Source organism: Melospiza georgiana, chromosome 15, assembly GCF_028018845.1.
Source record: "Melospiza georgiana isolate bMelGeo1 chromosome 15, bMelGeo1.pri, whole genome shotgun sequence".
Lineage (NCBI taxonomy): Eukaryota > Metazoa > Chordata > Aves > Passeriformes > Passerellidae > Melospiza > Melospiza georgiana.
The window spans coordinates 14,714,873-14,736,430 of NC_080444.1; the positions used below are offsets into that span (position 1 = coordinate 14,714,873).

The 21,558-nt window shown below is 37.9% G+C and overlaps 1 protein-coding gene across 1 annotated transcript in view; it reads left to right on the forward strand.

Annotated features, from left to right (window-relative positions):
- The window catches only part of DOCK2 (dedicator of cytokinesis 2), a 159,849-nt gene that overhangs the window by 19,829 nt on the left and 118,462 nt on the right, over window positions 1–21,558 (forward strand). Inside the window, exons 13-25 of the mRNA XM_058034687.1 lie at window positions 72–197; window positions 1,361–1,485; window positions 3,945–4,043; window positions 5,374–5,446; window positions 5,522–5,625; window positions 7,780–7,963; window positions 8,065–8,162; window positions 9,141–9,230; window positions 9,470–9,570; window positions 12,018–12,152; window positions 14,346–14,454; window positions 20,797–20,867; window positions 21,150–21,256. Of these exons, the coding sequence (XP_057890670.1) occupies window positions 72–197; window positions 1,361–1,485; window positions 3,945–4,043; window positions 5,374–5,446; window positions 5,522–5,625; window positions 7,780–7,963; window positions 8,065–8,162; window positions 9,141–9,230; window positions 9,470–9,570; window positions 12,018–12,152; window positions 14,346–14,454; window positions 20,797–20,867; window positions 21,150–21,256 (1,422 nt within the window). The remainder of the gene's footprint in view (window positions 1–71; window positions 198–1,360; window positions 1,486–3,944; window positions 4,044–5,373; window positions 5,447–5,521; window positions 5,626–7,779; window positions 7,964–8,064; window positions 8,163–9,140; window positions 9,231–9,469; window positions 9,571–12,017; window positions 12,153–14,345; window positions 14,455–20,796; window positions 20,868–21,149; window positions 21,257–21,558) is intronic.

Genomic DNA, 21,558 nt, shown 5'->3' on the forward strand with positions numbered 1-21,558 from the left:
AGACAGATTTAATTTTTTTCCTACCAAAAGTGTAAATTTTTTTTCTTTTTTTTTTTTTTTGCACTTCATAGGTCTGTGGGTAACAGTGAAAATGCTGGTTGGAGATGTGATTCAGACCAGAAAGGATTACCCACACCTTGTAGACAGAACCACAGTTGTTGCTCGAAAGCTGGGATTCCCTGAAATAATCATGCCAGGTAGGAGGTGCTTTGTTCTCTGATAGGAAGGGATTTCTTCTCATTCCCTATGTTAATGAGCATCAGCTGCTGCCTTAATGATTTTTGTAATGGCTAACTTAGAGGATCTTTAGAATTTACTCATGGTAAGTTTTATTCCCATATTATTTCACTATTACATGAAATAGTGAACTCCTTGGAAAGTAGTTTCTAATACTTAAAAAGGAAAAATAAAATCCAAACAGTGAGGGATAATTCTATCTCCTTAACTTGTACATAACTTGTAGATTATGGTGGATGTAACTTTAATTTTAAATGAATCTTGTTTGTATTGAAAGTTACTGCTGTCCTTTAATAACAACAAACAAAATAATGTGAAATGTCTTGATTTCATTTGTATGTATGACAAGATGTTTTCCAGTCCAAAGCACTCACTGTCTGCTGGGATCCTTTTTAAAAAACAAGCTACAAAAACCTCCCTCATCCCAACTCGAGTAAAATCTTGATCCTTTTAAAAGTCATATGAATTCATTCAGAGGAGAGAATTAAAATATGAAGCTCCCTCCAGAGAGAGCTGGATATTTGGGGGAAATTCCTGATGGGAATTATAAGGCAAAGCTTCTTCCTCCTCTGACTGCTGAAGAGTAGCATATAGAATCAGCCAAACCAAACTAAAAAAATTGCCAATGTGCTGTAATAATATAATAATGCAAAGAATATTTAATAAATACTTTATTAAATAAAATAAATGTAACCAACAGCAAAGTGAAGCGTGGGCAGATCTTGTTGCTGTCTGCTGCTAAAGAATTCTAAGTTTCCAAATATTTCATAGGTAATTCCTGGATTGAACATTTCAGTAATTTGGAAAAGCCTGAGCCCATTTCAAATTTTAGAGATTGTTCTAGATAGGCAATTGTGGTTTAGTTTTAAAGTTTGCCACCTCACCAGCAGGTGTCGGGGCAGGACGAGAATTGCATCGAGTCACTCCGAGCTCCCGTTTGCTTCTCCTCACATCTGAGTTTTGCCTTAGTAAAGATAAAGAACTGAAAAATTAAGTTCAGATGGAAAATAATAAAACTTTTATCTGTTTCACAGCTAACAGTGAGGTACTTATGTGCAGTTCAGCTGATCCTATGCTCTCAGAGCATTTTAATTGCTTTTTAACCTTTCAATTTCTCTCTTAGGAGACATAAGAAATGACATATATATTACATTGCTGTATGGAGATTTTGATAAATACAATAAAACAACTCAGAGAAATGTGGAAGTGATAATGTGTGTCTGTGATGAAGAAGGAAAAGTGTTGCCAGTAAGTTTTCCTTTTTTTCTGCAATGAGGGGCATAGAAACATGAGCTGAATTTTTGATGTAAGCCTTAACTTACACATTTAATAAAACCCCACTATTCAAAACCTCAATTTCCTTGTGTCATCCTGTGACATTTTGTGACAAATAAGCTTTATGATTTTTAAAAAAATTAAAATCTATTTAAGCCCTATAAAATCTTGCATAAAAATGTAACAAGGAATAACATTGAATGACCTATTTTAGCTGTGCCAAGGAACAAGTGCTGATTCTGACAATTACTGCATTCTTACTCTAGGGTTTTTCTTGAGGAAATTCCCAGAGGAATGCAATTTGCACACTGAAATGTTAGAAGTACCATTTCTGCTACATAACAAGTGCTTGATTTGTGCCAGGAAGTCTGTGTCACTGCTACTGAATTAAGTACATGGCAAAGAATGAAATTAGTGACAACAATTACGTATGCACCATAAATATTTACAGTGTCTTTTTGCTTGTCTGTTCCCATTTTGAAGATCCTTTGTCTTTTCCTTAGGGTTTATCACCAGTTTGGTATTCAGGGGGATTTTTGACCTGTCATTTTCTGAGCCTTATAGTGTTGGGATCACGAGGGTGAAATCATAAAGACATTCTTGAGATAAAATAAAGATGAAATAGAACACTGTGGTTCATGACTTGTTTATGAACTGCAGCTAACTGCTTAAAATGTAAGTTGAAAGCTTGAGTAAAGAAAATTCTAATCCCACATAATGTTTAAGGTCTACACAACAAAACACTGATTACAAAACACTGCCTGTACCCATGACAGCACCTGACCATGACTTGCATGCACAGAAGTTAACTCTATTCTGTATTCTGTCTAATCACATATAAACAAAAATATTCCTTAGAGAAATAAACCTATTACCATGCATTAAATCCTGCATTCTAATATTATGCATGCTCAGTTCTGCAGATACTGAATTTCTGCAAGTTTTAGGAGAAAGTGAATTTGTCTTGTTGTCTTTGAGATGAAATGCCATGAAAGATGAAAATGCTTTCTGTGGGTAATATGCCTTAATGGATATATTTAAGCAACAATTTTGAGGAGGTAATTGAAATGCTGCTGAATACAAGAAATAGCAAAAGTGACTGGTTTTTCTTTTTAGCTTATAAAGATACCCAAATCAACAGACTCTCAAACCCATTAATTTATATTAATATTTCTCATAACAGGGATATGTTTACTACACAGGAAACTGGCTGGTTATGTTCAGGTATCAAACTAGCTCCAGTTGCAGAGCTAGCCCTTGATTTACTGTTACAAGGAACAGGACTTTTGTTCCAAGTGAATGTCATGGAGGTGGCAAACAAGTAGGTGCATAAACCTTGAAAAATCTCTGCTCAGGCAGATGAGACAATGCTTTCTGCAGTTAAATCCCTCTGACCATACAAATAATTTTCAGGTACCATCTTCACACCCTTCTGGTCACAGGGGACCCTGGTGTTTGAAGCAGACTTTTAAGGTTCACTGGATTTTCAGCAGGATTATTGCACCTTTGCAGCAGTCAATGCAGCCTGACTGGATTAGTTGAATCTTAGCCTTCAGTAGAGAATTTATTGTTTGCTTCCTTCAGGCACTTGGGTTTCATGTCTGGCAGGTACCAGGATCTTGGTGCCTCCCTGTCCAGCAGTAACTTTTACTCTCCATGTACAGCCCAGCTGTAGTCAGCCAGAGCAGACAGATGCAGGCTAAATCTTCATAGACTCACTAAGGAAAACCACAAGTTTTGAAGCTGATCAAATCTTTCACTTGGCTCTGTCCTAGTTCAGATAGTCTTTAAAGAATGGGAAATTCTAACTGTTTATTGTTGGTACCTCTACAACATCCAGTTTGGAAGTCACCTCTGGTGTGTGGCCTAGAGCTTCTGAGACTCTGCTGGAAGAAAGTATTTTAAAATAAATGGAGAAAATAAACAGAACAATGAAGCCAGATTTTAATTTTTTTTTCCTTTTGTATTTGTTCTACTAATTGAGATGACATGTTGGTTTCTTAAATTCATCAGATGGAGAAATCAAGTAAATGTTATGTTCTTCACACATCTCCTAGAGCCCACTGTGTGTGACCCCTGTAAAATGCAATTACGCTGTCTGTACCCATAGATTATGGTAAATGTTTATTTCCATTGTGTTCAGAGGCTTGGAAAATGCAGTGTCTTTACGTTAGTGCTTCCCCTCTGCTGGTGCTGTCATTATTATTTAACTTTGGATGATGCCATACCCAAATCAAACCCGCCGTGAGGGGAGCGCAGCCCGTGAGGGGAGGCCGCGTCCCAGGGCCGGGGTGAAACTCCCGACTCGGGGTTCTGAGGGGAGGCTCTCTGGGGACTTTTTGGTTTTCCTCAAGTTAATTTAACCAAAACTACTCCAAAACGTACCCAAATGAGTGAGGCACTAAGCAGTGTTTGTTCCCTCCTTTTGTAAGAATACTGTGTGCCTGGGAGCAGGGGACAAGCCTGTGAGCGAGTACAGATCCGTTGTTTATTACCAGGTCAAGCAGCCACGATGGATGGAGACACTGAAGGTATGGCGTGGAAACTTCCCACTTTTTTTTTCATTTCTTAATGCCTCACACAGAAAAGTTGCACAGCATCAGCTTCCTCCAAAAACCATCTTGTGCCTGACTACAGCTGAAGCATGAAGCCTTAGTCATACATCAGTTATTAGAGATACATGGTCACTGAAGCTTGAAATTTGGCCTAGAAAGTGATGTGTAGGTTTGGTTCAGCAAAACAAATGAGATCATCTTAGATAACCTTATGTCCTAACAGGGCTCATCAAAATTGAAATACTGCATTTGTTCTATTTTAGTGAAACAATGGAGATGAGGACCTTCAATTAAAAAAAAAAAACAAGATCAAACCAAAACCCAAATGAAAACACCGACCCCTCTTCGGATTTCTGAAAGAAAAACTGTCTTGCTTCTCTTTAGAGACACACTAATAATTACCTAATCAAGCTTCAATATCTATGATTGGAATATGCCCAGAAGCTGCCAGAAACAGTTCTTATAAACTATGACAGGCTTGCATACTTTTTTAAAGACAAAATATCCATGTATGACAAGCTTGTAATTATTACCTTAAGGTGTGTTACCTGTAGTGGTAAAGAATAGGGAGGGAAGGGAAGTATGATTTCAAACAGAAGCTTATTTATTGTTTTGAAAATATTGACCCATTCTGTTTATTGCTTATTGTACTAGTTCATTTAAAAAATTATTGCATAATTAAATTCCATAATTCAATCTTAATTATTCCATAATTAAATCAGGATCACTCACAGCAGATACTGTTGAAAACCATCATTAATATTAAGGCATCTTTCAGTAAGATTTGTAAAGCTGTGATTGCTCACAAAGGTGTTCAAGTCCTTAAATTTTTAGAACGATGAACTTGATAATATGAAAAAATGTGCTTTCCTTTACACAGTTGGCCTTTTTTGTTGCATGTTTCACCTAAAGTATGCTGCTTTAAGAATAAAGTACTTGCAAGTTCCTGTGGTTCTTCTCAAGGCTTTACACTAAATTTAATCACTAAAAGATCATAAATTTATTTTGCTGGAATTTTCATACCCTTTTCAGCTGTTTAAAAAATTGGTTGTCAATTTCTGTATGTGAAATGTGGGAGTTGTGTTACACAGAGGTGTTTAATTTTCTGTGGTTAAAAGGGTGAGCAGGAGGACTGCCCTCTGTGATTGTTTTCTAGCACCTGTGTGCATTAACTCTGGGTTCTGTGCTTCATTTCTTTGCTGGTGCCAGACTTTGAGCAAAGTCTAACAGATAATTGCTTCTCAGCCCTCACTTCACTTCTGTGATCAGGCTCAACAGTTTGAAATGCTTTCTGATTTTACCAAAGGTAGCAGTCCCCATTGAGGACATGCAGAGGATCCATCTGCGCTTCACGTTCAGGCACAGGTCGACTCAGGAGTGTAAGTAGGGAATTCTTACTTTAGTGAATTTTAATTCATTGATGGGCAGTCAACCCCAAGTCTTTTGCTTTGCAGCTAAAGATAAGGGAGAGAAGAATTTTGCAATGGCCTATGTAAGGCTAATGAAGGAGGATGGCACAACTCTCCATGATGGCATCCATGATTTGTTAGTCCTAAAGGTATGGCCTCAGATCTCTGTCTCTGTCTCTCTCTCTCTTTTTCTCTCTTCCTCTCTTTCTCTCATACTGTTGCCTTTCACTGCCTTGTGTATTTGCTCAGTGCTAGATTGGTTTTATTATTCTATCAAAGTTGATACTGTGTTTTCCATCTGAACAAAATGAAAAGGTGTACCCTGTTCCATTGTCAGTAAATATTGCTCTGAATTTTAATGACAAAATCATATTATCCAAGCACAGTGAGAGATTATTTCTTTTTACTGGTATTTGTGCTTTTGGCCTTCTGTAGCATAGAGAAAGTTGTGCTGCAGCTCTGTACTTGGGTAGGTGCCATTCCTCTTGCTGGATATAGGAAGTGTTTGATCCACTTGCAATCTTTATCTCATGAATAATCTGGGAATGCAGTCTTAGGAAAATGCTTGTTTTAAACTGCTGTGTGGTTGCTCAGGTACAATATTGAAAGTTGCAGCAATTTGGTTTTGGGTGTGAAGAAAAGCTTTAGTTGGCCTTAGCTGGAAACAGCATCTTTAACTTTGTAAAGGAAACAGGGAAGAGATGTTTTGACTTTTGTTTTATTTGCCCTCTTGGAGAATGGTGTCTAGCAGGCACTAAGAAACAGAAATCACTTCCAGTACAAAGGAAACTTAAGTAATTTCTCAGCACTCTTCTCAGTAAAGAAGTTTACTGTATCATTAATACCAAGTCAGATGCATGCAACTAAATCAAGTTGCTTAGGCAAGCCAAAAAGATTAATGGCAGCATATAGTTATTTATCTTCTCTTCATTGAAACTATCATTTAAAATATTGAGACTAGAAGGAAAATTGTGGACTGTGTGGTTAATGTTGGTTGTGAAATTCCACCTAATTCATTTCTGCATCAGCTCAGTAATTTTTTTGAAGTGACAGCATGGATGAAAAATGCTAAATGGAGTTGACCTACTTTGTGGTTGTGAGAAACAGACAGATTTTCTGACATATGCTTGCCTATTCTAGTATTAAAAACAGTAATTGTAAGCTGCAAGTGTTTAAAGCAGTCATACACCTGGCCTTTCAGAATAAGTAATTTGAATACTGCTAAGATTAAACAGTCTTTAGGCACTGCATCCTTTTGAGAGACTTTTGGATCAAAACCTCATCTTTTTCCCATTGTCTGTCTCACTGGTCCCAAAAGGAGGAAGTCAAGAGCTTATTTTGCTTCCAGAAATTTGGGAAGTAAATTATTTGGCAAGCTTGATACAATCATAGATGTTGTTGTTGCTGCTGTGTGTTTTGCTGTATAAAGATTTTGCTTCTTGTCTGTCTAGGTCTGTAACAGTCAATTTTTAGCCTTGCCTCTTTGATATGAAGTAGAAAATGCACCTCTGCAGTCACTGAACCAGATGAAATTGCAAAACTTGAAAATGTCTTTCCAGATCATGGTTTTTGCAGCTCCTTGTTCATCCACATTTGTAGACTAAAGGTCTGCAATTGAGTAGTATCTTGTCACAGTGTTGTAGCTTTAAGTGACATCATCACCAGGGAAATTTTCTGGAGTTTTGTTAAAGAAACACTGTGTTCTTTAAACATGAGGGGCGTAATTTCTATTGTCTTTGTCTAAAACTTCTTTCCTGTCTGGGGAATCCTAAGATAAGACCCAGAAAATCTGTGGGGTTGTGGCACAGATCTTGATGAAAGAGAGGAGGGGGAAATCTCTGTTGGCTCTCTGTTTTTGTGCTGTTCATTCTATTGAAAAGCACATATTCTATGTCGTTTAACCACTGCAGCAAACTGTCTGATTTAAAATGTAATCTTACCATACCTTGATCTCTTATGTTCAAGGTCCAGGTATAAAGTTATAATGAAGATATCAAAACAGTGCTGCTATTCTTTCCTTATTTAGTCAGGCTTTCTGCTTTTAACTTGTGTGCAGAAAATATAATCATGTTGTCTATATCCTGTGCACAGACTTCAAGGGGCTCAATATTCTGCAGTGTTCCACACCCACTGATATTTCCATGAGAGATTGGCTCTCTCTTTTACTCTGCATGGGGTGTCACCCCTCAAAGTCCCATCCTGCCCCTCAGTTTTATTTACTTCTCTAGTACAAAACTACAAAATAAGCTTAATTTTAAATCCAGTGGTGTGAAATATGTAATGAATGGTGTGTTGTTTTTCAGGGGGACAGTAAAAAAATGGAGGATGCTGGTGCTTATTTGACATTGCCTTCTACACGTCTGCACACAGAAAACAAGGGAGCAACCTTAGCCAGGAGCTCAAGCATTGTTGGGGGGCTTTCAGTCAGCTCAAGAGATTCATTTTACATTTCAACTCTTGTTTGTTCTACAAAGTTAACTCAGAATGGTATGTACCTTCTAAACAGCTGGGGGTTTAGAAAGAAAAGCTTTGCACAAATTGATAGATCAGATGTTAAATTTAATGTCTGTCCATTCATTTTCCATTAGTGGGCTTGCTGGGTCTCCTGAAGTGGCGCATGAAGCCAGAGCTGCTCCAGGAGAACCTGGAAAAGCTGAAGATTGTGGATGGAGAGGAAGTAGTGAAGGTAAATCATTAAAACCTTATTTTAATAATAGTTATTCTTCAGGCCCCTTCAAGCATAATGCCTTTGTTAGTTTGCAAAGGGCATGAGCAAAGCTCTTCATTAGAGGAAGCAAGCAGGACAACACCCGGGCAGGATCCTTCCCAGGGCTGGCCAGCTTTCCTATAACTTTTTACTTTCAGATCTCTGGTATTGCCTATTGTTAGGCTGGGAGATTTCCAGGATTATTACTGGGACGTGAAGACAGTAATGATAAAATATTTTCCACAATCTCTATTCATCTGTTTGCTTTTGTCTATCTGAAGAATGACAAACAATTCCCACTGCTTTCTTTGCAGTTCTTAATATTAATTTACATGTTGATATTAAATCCAAGAAGTGCTATGTGCCAAATGAAGCACTTTCTTAACTTAATGAGTATATCAATAAAAGTTGTTAGTATTTTGGAAAATCGCATAGACTATTACCTTTGTGTCTTTAAGCATAAACATTAGATGTCTCTGCAGAGAAGGAATAAGAATTAAATAAATAAAAGAGGAAGAAAGAGGAGCGGATTTTTTTAACCAAAGATTTTTGTCCCAAGTCACTGAGATACTTTGATTTACAGCAGAATTTGAATCAGACCACAGAAGCAGGAAAAGTCTTTTTATATCAACATGTATATTGAAAATAGCAACCACTAATCTGTGTCACTAAGGAAGCTTGTTTTAACAAGTTTTGTAATTTATATAATGGTTTTATCTTTTCCATAAGCTTTGAGCTAAGCACGTATTATTGATTGCTCATGTGTCTGAGGAGGCAGGTTTTTAAAACTAAAGCAACTAGAGCCTAAACCCTTAGAAATGTTTTCTCAATTTAAGTGATGCTTCAGTAAAGGTAGTAAAATTCTAACTTGAGGGAAACCAGGCTTGCTATCAGAAAATTTTCCTGTGAGGTTTTCAAGTTGAATTGGTTATCAGTTTGTCTTTTCATGTTCTGTAGTTTCTCCAGGATACATTGGATGCCCTGTTCAACATCATGATGGAACATTCCCACAGTAACGAGTATGACATCCTTGTCTTTGATGCACTGGTAAGAATCAGCACCAACGAATTTATTTGTCTAAGAAAAGAACCTTAGAATTTTGAACAAACTATCAAGTTTTGTGGTTCAAAGAATTAATCTTAAAGTCTCTTTAGAGCAGAGGAATATTACTCATTGACTGAAAAATCAAATTAATTTAAAAACTTAAATAGAAAATTACCAGAAATATTTTCAGGAAGTGAATATTTAAGTTTGCAGTGTGACTCAATGTGTCTCTGTCTGTTCAGATCTATATCATAGGGCTCATTGCAGACCGTAAGTTTCAGCACTTTAACACTGTTTTGGAAGCATACATCCAGCAGCACTTTAGTGCAACCTTGGCATACAAGTAAGTTTGTTTTCTCTTCTTTCTCTTCTTTCCTAAACCTCCACCATCACATAAAAGAAGTAAATCTTGCTTGTGACTTTTCTGATGTAATTTATGGTGACTGTTGTTTGATGCTGCTGCTTGCTTATCTGCCTCTGAGACATATTTGATTATAAGTGGAATTAATGAACCCATAGCAAATGATTTGGGGTTAAATGATGCTTTGGCATTTGTTTTCTGTCACCTGAATTTTGCTGTGTCTGAGCATTTCACCTGTATCCTGTCAAATTTATCAAAAGATGCTTTGCTGTGAAGCCTCTCCATTTGTATCCCTGGCCCTAAGTAGAAATGCCTCAGGTGAGGACTTGAGGCTCTCCTTAGCCTATTTACATAAGTTTCCATATTTTTTTCCACATCAAGCAAACTCAAAGGAAAAGGAATTGTTTGGGAGCTGTCAAGTCTTCATATGCATTTTAGCCTGATGTTGTGTCAGGAGGAGTTCAGTGCACTGAACTGGAATTTTGGTATTTGTTACTTGTCCTGCTGTGAAATGGAGTTTTAGTATTTGTTACATGATCACACCAATGGATGAACTTGTTGTGGATTCTTTATTTATTTATTGGTTTTCAACTTTTGGAGCTTCTACACCACACCCAGATGGGAAGACATGGACTCATAGAAAGGAGTAAAAAATTGTGCAGAAATGTTATACACCAAATTTAATCCTGGATTTCTACTTTATTTAGAATAGGCTTTTGCAGAAGATGGTAGGATAAAATGAGTGAACTATGAAGGAAGGTAACATCTTCAGCTGGTGCACATCTCTGGGATGTGCTCTAAGAGGATGGATGTGGGTTTTTAATCTACCTGATGTCTCGTTCTGGCAGCTTAATGGAGTGGCAGATTGAAGCAGAACTTTAATTTGGAATATGAATAGTACAGGGAAGACCAGAACTGGAGGTTTGGAATAGCTGGGGCTATCTTCCAGTGACTGTGTTGAATTTCAGTTCTAACTCAACACTAAATGTCACAAAAATCATGCACTAGACCATGAGTTTCCTAAAGCTGAAAGGCAGCAGTGCAAAATCAGCCCTTTCTCACACCTCAGTCAAGTTAAAGTGGGCTCAGAAAGCTCAAGCACCAGCTATGTGCTCTTCTTCAATCCTCCCTCATTCCACCAGTAATAAGAACATGTAATTTATTGCTTTACAGTACTGTAAAAGAAGAAAAGGAAGGGTACAGAACCTCTCAGGACAGTCTTATTTGCATAAAATATTTCTAAGACTTACCTGGCTGGGAGTTTTGGGAGACTTTATCAATGTGATAGAGGCAAAATAATAATGTTTATTATTTCTCCCCACATAATTTGTTTTCTTGGCATTATTGATTCAATGCACATCATGGAAGACTTAGTCTGATTCCAGAATCATTTATGAAGTAAACAAGTGTGTGTGGCCTAACCCCTAACTGGCAAGGAAAGGCTGTGTCCCAGATATATTACACCTATATTATGGTATGGTTGGTTGGCCAAACTGTTACCTATTTATTCAGTTCCTGTTGAGTCATCCTCTCTCCTGGATTTTAGAGAGCTCTGAGAGGGCTTAACATGCACTACCCCCACGTACAAGTTGGATCAATATTGTTCCAACTCAGAGAAGCAGTAAAAGGGAGCGAATGAAAACACACGATGGATGTCATGCCCAGGAGGCTGAGAGGCTGAAAGCATTTTGGTTCTGAATTGTGGGTTAGGCTGGGGATGTGTATTAGTTACACAGAGAGATGGTTGTTGGCTTGGTTTATTTAGGGCAGGGGACAGCAGATCTCCATTTTTGTAGAGACATAGGAAAAAAACCCCAACCACTCTTATCTTAGTTCTTATGGCTGCATTAAGATCAAAATTGCAAAATTAGTATTTCTTTAATAACTTAAAATGATTCTATAACTACAAATTAAGGGACTTAATTTAAGATGAAGTTCTGCTCTTTTGTAGCCAGCTGTGTCTCTAGCAAAAAGTTGCTTTTAGATACAGAGTAAGGAAGTGTTAAAATAAATAATGTAAGCAGATGTTCTTGTGTACTGCTTTATTTACATGTAATATTTACATGCTGTTAATTAGAGCATGCAGTGGTGTTTAATCCCTGCTCAGTGGAGGTATGCAGAAGGAATATTTTGTGATACCTTGTGCGTGTGTATTACAAACTGCTGGAAAGGTGCTTCCAGAATTGTGTAAAGTTATGCTGCTCTTCTGGGATTTCACATTTCTCTCTTGCTTGTGCAGCTAAGAATTTGTTCCTCATTTGTTTTTACTGACAGAATTTGTGCAATGTAAATCCAGAAATACACACAGTCTGTTTTCTTGTATGTGCTTGACCAAGCACAAACATATATTTAGAGTTGCCAAAGAAGCCCAAGAAGGTAATTAAAAAATAATAATGAAAATTATTTTTAAAAATGTTTTTAAACTTCAGGAAATTAATGAGTGTACTGAAGACCTACTTGGATACTTCCAGCCGAGGGGAGCAATGTGAACCCATCCTCAGAACTCTGAAAGCACTGGAATATGTTTTCAAGTTCATTGTTAGATCAAGGACATTATTTTCCCAGTAAGTACTCAGATATTGCCCTTTAATTAGCTGTCTAATATCAGACATAAGGTACCTGAGAAGTAGAAAAAGTTGGTTCTAGAACAGAGCTGGGTTTTCATTTTTACAAATAAAACTGGAAACTGCTTCAAAATACAGATAATGCTGATATGTTTTGTAGAGGGAATATTCAAAAATCTGCTGATTCTCAGTGTAAGTTCTAGAGATGTATTTAGTAATAGCAGCAGGTTTCAAAGGGTGATTATTCTTTGTGTCAGGTGGCTTGGCCTAAGACCAGTGCACGGCCAAACACCTCAACAGATGGCTGGAGGCTGGAGACTTGTCCTTGAGAACACTGTGTTCAGCCCCTCAGACTGTGCAGTGTCATTGCAGCAGCCATGGCCACTCTGAATTTAGAGTTTTGCACCTTCTCTTGGGGAATTTACAGGCAGGACTCCATGGACTGGATGTGTGCAGCTCAGGCAAACTGAGGTGTAGTGTTTAAAAGTGGTGTTCAGGTGAAGGGGAAAGGCAGAGGGGAGAGCAGAGGAAAATAAAAGTGGAAGGGGAAAAATTACACACTGCTAACTGTACTCTCCTCATATACCACAGACCATCAATTGCTTTCTGCTTCACCTTTCTCCATTTACCCTGAGCTGCTTTGCCCCTCCAGCTGGTTCTGATTTCCCTTTGCTCTGTGGCTGAAGGATGGCAGGGGCAGAGGTCAGGCAGGGTAGACTCAGACCTGCAGGGAGAGGCTGGGTGCTGTGTTTGTGGCTGCCATTCACCACAACAGGAAGGTTCTGTTCTAGCTGTCTTATCCTCAGTGGGTGCTCTAATACAGTTTTGCTCTGATATTCCACTGTCCCTTAAAAAAAACCAAAATCCATGTAGATTTACAGTTTTTTAAAATTAAGTTTACTCACTGGATTATGATGTTTTGGTTGAATTACCAGATTCAGAGGGAATTTGCTGCTGTGGATAGTACCTTAGAAATATATTGTCTCTAGGAACTTACTAATTATAGATGGATACAGGTAAACAAGGTGTAAAGCTGTATAAGGAGGGAGATGATGCTCAGGAGAGCAGAATACAACTTTATCTTATATTTTTGTCATGGGTATCATGGCAGAAGGGTATATTAGAGTTTTGGAGCAGGAAGCATTGTGTAGAGGATTATGGAAAATTTCTTTTTTGGATGAAGGTCAAAAGCAGAAAAGGTTTGTTTCAGGGAGAATTTTGGTCCTCACTTTAATCCCTTGTGTTATCTTGCAGCTTAAAGTGTTCACTGGACAGTCTGTCATAAAGTAGGTTATTGCACATTCAGGTGATCAACTACACATTATCTAGTCCTACTTAACTGGAGGGCTGGAACTCTAAATTCAATGGACAATTATTATTATTGTGGGCAGTCTTACATTTCAAATTGAAAAGAACATCAAATGACACTGCAATGCATAACTTTAAAAAGAGATTTTTCTTTTCTGATGGAGCAGAAGAGGCAACACTCAGCTCACAGTATTCTACTCTCATTTCAGGATTCTCTTGTCATCTTGGCTTTTTCCTTAGCTTGTTTTTCTTTAACTCTTGACAGCTGTTTCACATAACTAATTTCACATGTCACCAGTGTTTTTACTTTTTATGTAGGCAGTGTTTAGTACTAAGAGCCAGTATGAACAATAGAGGAGAGATAATCTGAGGGATTCAATCTTTAGAGCAGGGAATGGAGAAATAATGGACTGAGCTCAATTTAAATGCACTTTTAAACTTTTAAGTGTCAAGTAGGGACTTTTTTCAAAAAGCAGACTGGTTAATGGGGCCAGTAAAAATAGCTCTTGGAAAAAGTGGCAACAGCAGCAGAAGACAGAAATTGTCATAATTTGTGAAAAATATTGTGGAGTAGCTCAGTTGTAGTGGGGAAAAAAAACGAAACTTTTTTTTGCATATAAGTTACTTTGAAAATAAAAATTATTTATATAAGCTGCAATCTGGGAGGTGTCATGGTTTAGAGGCTTTTAAAACAATTTAAAGTGTTTACTGTAGTGTTCAAACTGAAGAATTCCCACATGATATAGTGAATAGCAGTTATAACCCATTGGGGAAATATCTATGTACATAATATTGGATCAGCTTCTGAAATATATATTTAATGTTAAATCTGTTGCATTTGGGAGAATGAAACCTGAAAGGATAACCTAATGCATCTCTCAACAGGTTATATGAAGGCAAAGAACAAACAGAATTTGAAGAATCAATGAGGAAACTCTTTGAATCCATCAACAACCTGATGAAAAGCCAGCATAAAACTGCCATTTTGTTGCAGGTTGGTGTATTCTTGGAAACCAGTTGGATTTGGTTTTTTTATATGGTTTTTGTACATGGGCTTTTTATTTTTCTTCTTTTTAAATCAAGGAAAAGACACTCAGGAAATGTATCCAATATGTCTCTTTTGTAATTTCCCTCTGTTGGAAGAGCAGGTTATCTGATAAATTGGAGCCTAGTTTGAAAAGGTCAGGACAAGATACATTTACAGAAATTCTGTGAATGTAGGCAAGGAAAGAACCAAGGCACAGATGTTGGAATATTTCAAGCAATCTAATGACGTGAAGCCTCCTGGGACCTGAATGTTTAATTCTTGAGTTTCTCCAGATCATGCTAAACAGGAATTTCACCATCTTAGTTGGGAAAATAAATTTTATTGTCTCAATCTTTGGAAGTTACATTGCTAAAAAATGATTTTTTTTTTTGCCATTCATGCCAATCTCAGTTATTCCAACACTTCAGAATCTATTCATTTTAAAGAAAATGAGAAAAAAATAAGGAACTATTAACATCACTAATATCAAATAATTTGCAGCTCTATATTAAGATGAAAAACTATCAAGATTTCCTGTAAAATGTAGAAGATTTATTAGACAGCTGTGATATTGATGCTTCATACATTATTTATTAAAACCTCATTGTACGAATTGGGCTTGAATTTTCCTCTGGTTTTGTGTTTTGATTCCTTTTGATATGGCTTGGATTAGAAGTGGAAACCCATGAAAAAGCCTGTGTTGAATAAAAGCTCAGGTGGCTGATGATGAGAGGTGGTGAGATTTGTTCAGTTGACACTTTGCATGGAGTGTTTAATGTGCAACTGCAAAAGAGCTGAGAAAGTAAATACCAAGTTAATTATATAATGCCATGGTTACAGTAATATTCTAAATGCATTAAAAAATCAATCAAATACTCTGTTACTTGATAATTCTGTAGAGGCCTTCCTGGGAATAGTTTATACATTTGAATACTGCATCAGAAGCAGGAGAATCTTCTGAAGAAAAAAAAGCATCTTTAAATAACACTGAAAGAGTTTATATAATAATGTTTGCTCTTATGGTACTTGTACTAATTAAGAGGTCTTGTAGGATTTGGTGCTCTCTGGGGAGAGTGTGTCGCTCTGCATTCTGCCCTGCCTGATCTCAGAGGGGCTGCGTGGGATTGTCCAGCTGGGTCTCCTCTGATGAGCAGGACACTTTCTTCTTGAGAGTGATAGGAAGGGCTCACAGAAAACTTCTTAAGAGTTTCTGGGTGTGCAAGGAGCAGTGGTGCCCCTGAAAGGCTGCTGGGAGTGTTTCAGAGCAGGTTGTAGTGCCAGTGGCAGCACAGCATGGCATGGACTGAGGAGAGTGATTGTGCCTACCCTCATTTCCCTCTTCCCATGTTTAATGCCAGCTCCAGTGTTGTACCTGACTGGCAAACATTCATGGCATCTTGGTTGGTGTTCCTCAGAAACAGCAGGACCTTGAAAACACAGCTGAGCGTCTCTGAGGAGCACTAAAGGAAAGAAATCCTCACTAATTTTAAAGAGCACATTAGTGTGTTTAATAAACAGACTAGTTATTAAACAGTTGTGCTTTGATCAATACCATACTGAAAATCAACATTTTTGATTTCTGACTGCCATCATTTGTACAAAATGGGCCCTATTTATTCATAACCCTGAAGCACTGGTGGGCTTTTGGGTCTCTAAATCTGCATAAGGTACTGAAATTTTTCTTTTTAGCAGGAACCTTTCATGACAGATGTGAAATACTGGTTTATAGCATAACTTTGCTCTTGTTCCAAATACTAATGACTCATACAGCTGTGTCTCTGAGAGAAGCCTACGAAGAGATCTTTACATGCAGTAAATAAAAACTACTGTTTCAATGTTACAAAACTCTGATAGGAGAGGCGTGGAATGAGCAGTGTCCAGCTGCTCAGTAGTTTAGTACTGGCTGCTGGAAATAAATGGGGGCAAAAAATATAAAATTAACACTCCCACTTGAGCACGAACTCCATAAGCTGCCCCAGCTTTCACAGGGAACAGTATTTCTGTGCCTGCTTAGAGGAGACTTCAGTGCTGACACTGGAGACTCCTGCTCTGGTAGGTGGATGCAGGCCAGAAAATAGAGATAATTTCTGCTGAGAGGAAGGAGAAAGTAGTAGAGAGAAATCCATAAATCTGTCTCTGCCGAAATCCAACACTGATTTCCCTTGGGGAATTTGAGATGACAGTGATGGATGTTGTAGTAGTACAAATTAACTTTGCAGAGTAAGGGACAGGTGGTTATTCAGTGATTCTACAGACACACGGGACTCCATGGATGTTACAGTTTGTGTGCCCAGAGAGGGAAGTTCAGAGAGTCTGTTGGAAAAATACAGGAACAATCAGAATACTAAAACTGGCTTAAATCTGTCACACTTGGAATTATCATTGATAACTGGAACATAGATTGGTAGGATCAGTTGAATGTCTTCAAGTAGATTATGGTCTGAAGATATCAGAGAAGAAAGTTTTAGGAGCCCTGAAGAAACTTAAATTGGGTTTTTCAGGATATTGAAACTTGAGCTAGTATGTAGAGGCTTTGAATGTGAATTTTTAACTCTTATTTCTTATAGGCTTGTTTGTCCACATGCCTATCAGGTTTAACTGTAGATGATTTAAAGAATTATTTTGAAACCTGAAGTTGCTTGGTCTCTACTATTTTTTTTTTTTTTAATTTGAAACTCAGTATTTTAGCCAGTAGTAATTTCCCAGTTGTTTTTACTGATAGAATCACACTCAGACTTGTGTGGAAAATTAATTCACTCAGGAAAGGATTTTTATAAAATAATGTGTTATATGGAACAGCCTCATCTGTGCCAGAAGCACTTTATTGTTTCAATTTAACTTTATCTACTGAGTGATATCTTACTTCCTGATCTGTTAAATGCTGTATACATTTACAAAAAGTAAAAAATCTCTTTTCAGTCCTTGTTCTAAGGCTGACTGAAGTGGATTAAGGCTTTGACTTAGTGTAGTGCCTGAGCTTTGGGAAAGGCAGATATCTGGTTCTGTTTTGAGTACTGTTTATATAAGCTTTGAACAGCCTAATTTATTGTTTGCAAACTGGAAATGTACATATTCATATTCATCCACGTTAGCCTTTTTTTAAAAAAACTTCTGGAGCTGGTCAAGTTATCTTTTTTGTTTAAAGATGCAGACAGAATGCTTCTCAACTTCAGCATTGCATGAAGTAAATAAACTCCAATTAGGATTATAATTTCAATATTCCTACTGTGCTGATGTTTAAGAGCAGCCATCTGAGCTGCAGGGGGGCCTGGGTGCAGGTCCTGCCATGGTGCTTTGTAAGGCTCCCTCCTCCTGGAGGCTGGAGTGGTTTCATTTCACCAGTACAAGAATCAAGGTGCAGATGGATCCTTAAAAGGATTCCTCCTTTTAAACGTTTTTTCCAGATTTTTCTTGTAATTATTTAAAACAAATTATTAGTAATTACACTGTCCTTACAGTGGTAGGGCTTTCTAGGCACTAGATGTAAACCTTTCTTTAATTTCTTTTGGCAGGGATGATGTTAAAGCTTGGTTGCATTTATCAGTTGCTCTTCTGTAGCCATTACTGATGACTTTGGGAGATTTTAGAGAGATTTTTTCATGAAGACTACTTCTGGGGGAGAGAATCCTTGATATTTTGAAACCTGGAAATCAGTTTCCAGAGACTGCAATGAGTTTGGTGAAGGAATAGGGGAGGTATCAGTACCTTCTATCCTTTGCCTGAGCACTCAGGGAAAAACCCCATCATTTTTAGTGGATGTGTTTTGTGTCTGTTTAAATCACCCTCTATTTCTGGGGAATAAAATTGAATGAATGATTTTTAAATTTCAGATTATATGTTGTTTAGATTGTCCTACTGTTGACTGCTGATTTGTAATCTGTGAGCGTGCCCTTTCATTGACCAGCTTGTGCTCTCAACCTTAATTTACAAATCAAGCCCCTGCTCCTTTCCCAACTGTTGTGTTCCCCAGCTGACACACCACGTTTGACCTACAGATGGTCCTGTCTGCTGCAAATGTCAGCTCTCCCCAGCCTGCTCCTAGGCACTGAATTGAGAAAACACAACTCCCTGTGCTGTGCGTGCTTTCAGAAACCTTAGATGGCATGTTCTCAAGGTCACTGAAACATAGAAAACGAAATGTCTGTGGCATTGAAAAATATGAAAAATAATGGAATAAGAAGCTGCTGCCTTTCTCTCATTCTTCCCTACACAATTTTGACCCACCCTACTGCTGCAGTAGATTCTAAGGACTTTATGCAGCTCAGTACATTTTTCTTATGAGAGAATAAGCCTAGAAAAGCACTGATAGTGATGCTTTGCTTGTGGTGCACAAAGGGGGATGGCACAGTAACTTCTTAAAGTTGCCTTGATGGCAAGTAAAATTAGATTAAGAAACAGAGCACCAATGATTTCTTCGAATGTACTTTTTATCTCATGGGTACTGGAATTTCATGAATATGTATAATGTAATGCTGCAAAAAGAGGGCAGCTAAAAATAAGCTTGGTCATGAGTAAAGGTTAAAATAAATTTAACTGTACATTGTATATGTAAGAAATCATTTTCTGCAGTGCTGTGGGTTTATCTGTATCCTGCTTAAAAAACTAATCTCTTAAGGTTTGAAGAATGCAGAGCATCTTGTACTGCTGACTAAGAGATTTTTATGACTTCATTAAGGGCAGTGCTCGATTGTGTCCATAGTGCATCATTTGAAGCAATTATTGCAAATGAAACTTAGGAGTCTAAAATAGTGCAGGGCATATACTCATTGTTGTACTTCAGCTGGAACTGTGGATCTGAAGAGAGGCTGCATCTCTATCGTCCCCTCCTATGCAAGTGTAGAACAGACAATACATGAAAGTCAGCACAATAGTCCAGGTGTCAGTGAAGTACTGCTTGAAATATTTTGTAGCCAATGGTGGCTCTGTCTTTCATCAAACACCCTTTACAGTACCTGTGAACTTCTGTAAAATGAAATTCAGATGCTGCTGTGCAGCCTCTTCATGCACTATCTGTTGCTTGAAAAGAGGGAGCAGCACCTGTTTGAATTAAAGCTGAAGGCAGTTTCCAGCCAATACAGGTGTTTGTTTGGGTGCTTTAAATAGCCCAGGGACTCCCCAAGATCAGCAGAAGGTACAATCTCTTTGTTGAAGCTGCAACAGGTTTTAAACACTCCTTTGACCTTTCTAGGTTTGTGTTTGAGTGTGGGATGAGATCTGCAGGAGAATGACTTTATCTGAAGGTATCATAAACCAGCATTGAGTCTCTGAAATGTATTCACTCATGCTGCAGACTAAGCTCTCTTTTTCAATCAAGATGTAATTTGTTTCTTCATTGTTTGGTTTTGTTTTTTTTAATTGGCTACTGCAGTGGAAGCTCATACAAATAAAATTATAGCTTTATTGTGTTTAAAAGGTCTAAAAGAGAGCCAAAGAGAGCTGCCCTCTAATTTTCTTCATTCTAAGCCCCCTACTCTCAAGAGACTAAGTTTTTAACAGGGAGCTTGCTGTGTACAGGTAAGAGAAATATTGAACCTAGATAGGCTTCTATCAGATAGATCAGTACTAGAAGGCTGATCATCACTGTAATTTAGTTTTTAGCAAGATGTTAGTAGGAATTTACAAACTAAAGCTGCACAGTGAAACAAAGTACTTCAAGTTAGTTTTTAAGCATATTAGCCTTAAGTTAGTGGTGATTTTGAGCCTGAAATTACCTGTTGAAGTTTTCTTGTCCATGTAGTAGTAACTTGTCTCTTAACCTTGTCAGTGTAAGGTTTGATTATCCCACTATGCTGTCAAAACAGGAACTGATAGGAGGAGATAAACCATCCCACAGCTTGGCTGCAGATGGTTGGGTAGGGACATGACCACCCCTTTCATCTATTCTGGAAGGGTGGCATCGGGGAGGGTGGGTGACTGCTACCTCAACTTCTGCCTCCTGCATGGCACATTTCTGGCATGGAATTGGTACAGCTCCTGCTTTGATCTGTGCCTGGTTTATTTATTTGCATCATAGTGACACCTTTAGTGGTCTGCAAGGAGATAATCTACAAAGCCGGACCCTCTCACTGCTTGGGTTGGTCTAACTCTCACAAAGAGAGTCAGATCCACTTGGAACTATGGCAGTTGAGTTCCTCTGTAGATCCTCAGCATATGCAGCTCTGTGATGAAATTTATTCAAATGTGATGTAAAATTTCAGTCTGGGGAAAGAAGTCTGAGTTATCGGTTAGTTTTGTGATGGTGGTGTGCTCTGTGCTGTGCATGTGCATGTACAAACACACAGGATTAAAATGATCTGTCTGTCAATGCAGGTTGCTGCCTTGAAGTACATCCCATCAGTTCTTCATGATGTTGAAACGGTTTTTGATGCCAAGTTACTGAGGTGAGTCACTCTTGAACACTTCCTAGTTGTCAGCAATTAATTCTTTTAGATCAGTTTAGTTCCACAAAGCTACACCAGTTCCTATTGATCAAGACACTGGTGGGTCCCTGGACATGTTTGTTACTGGTCTCTTGTCAATGTTCATGATATATAAATAAATTTAAGTCTTAAAATGTGATAAATTTTTAGAAATATGTGATTTTCTGCTCTTTCTTTCTGTCCTTATTAACACCTGATGAATTCATCTGTATGGTATTTGTGACATTTTTCCTTCTCATGCAGCCAACTTCTATATGAATTTTACACTTGCATTCCACCAGTGAAACTACAGAAGCAGAAAGTGCAGTCCATGAAGGAAATCGTACGCAGCAACCTTTTTAAAAAACAAGGTAAATACAAAATGCCTCTGAGGCTTCAAATAAATGTGTGAAAATTTTCAGTGACTTACATGGTGTGCAATTCACGTTTGAAATGGAGTGAAACAAATAGTGAAAGAGTGTGAATGCCAGGAGCCTGGGCTCTGGAGGGGATTCAGCCTTTCCACAGGATGTACTAAGTGTGATTGCTGGCCTGGAGCAAGGAACAGGTGGGGCTCAGAGGAACAGTTTTGTGTGGTTTTCTTGTGTTATAGTGGTTAAGTGGGTGAGCTATACACCCTTTCAACCCATTTTAAGGTCTATAGTGGAATAGG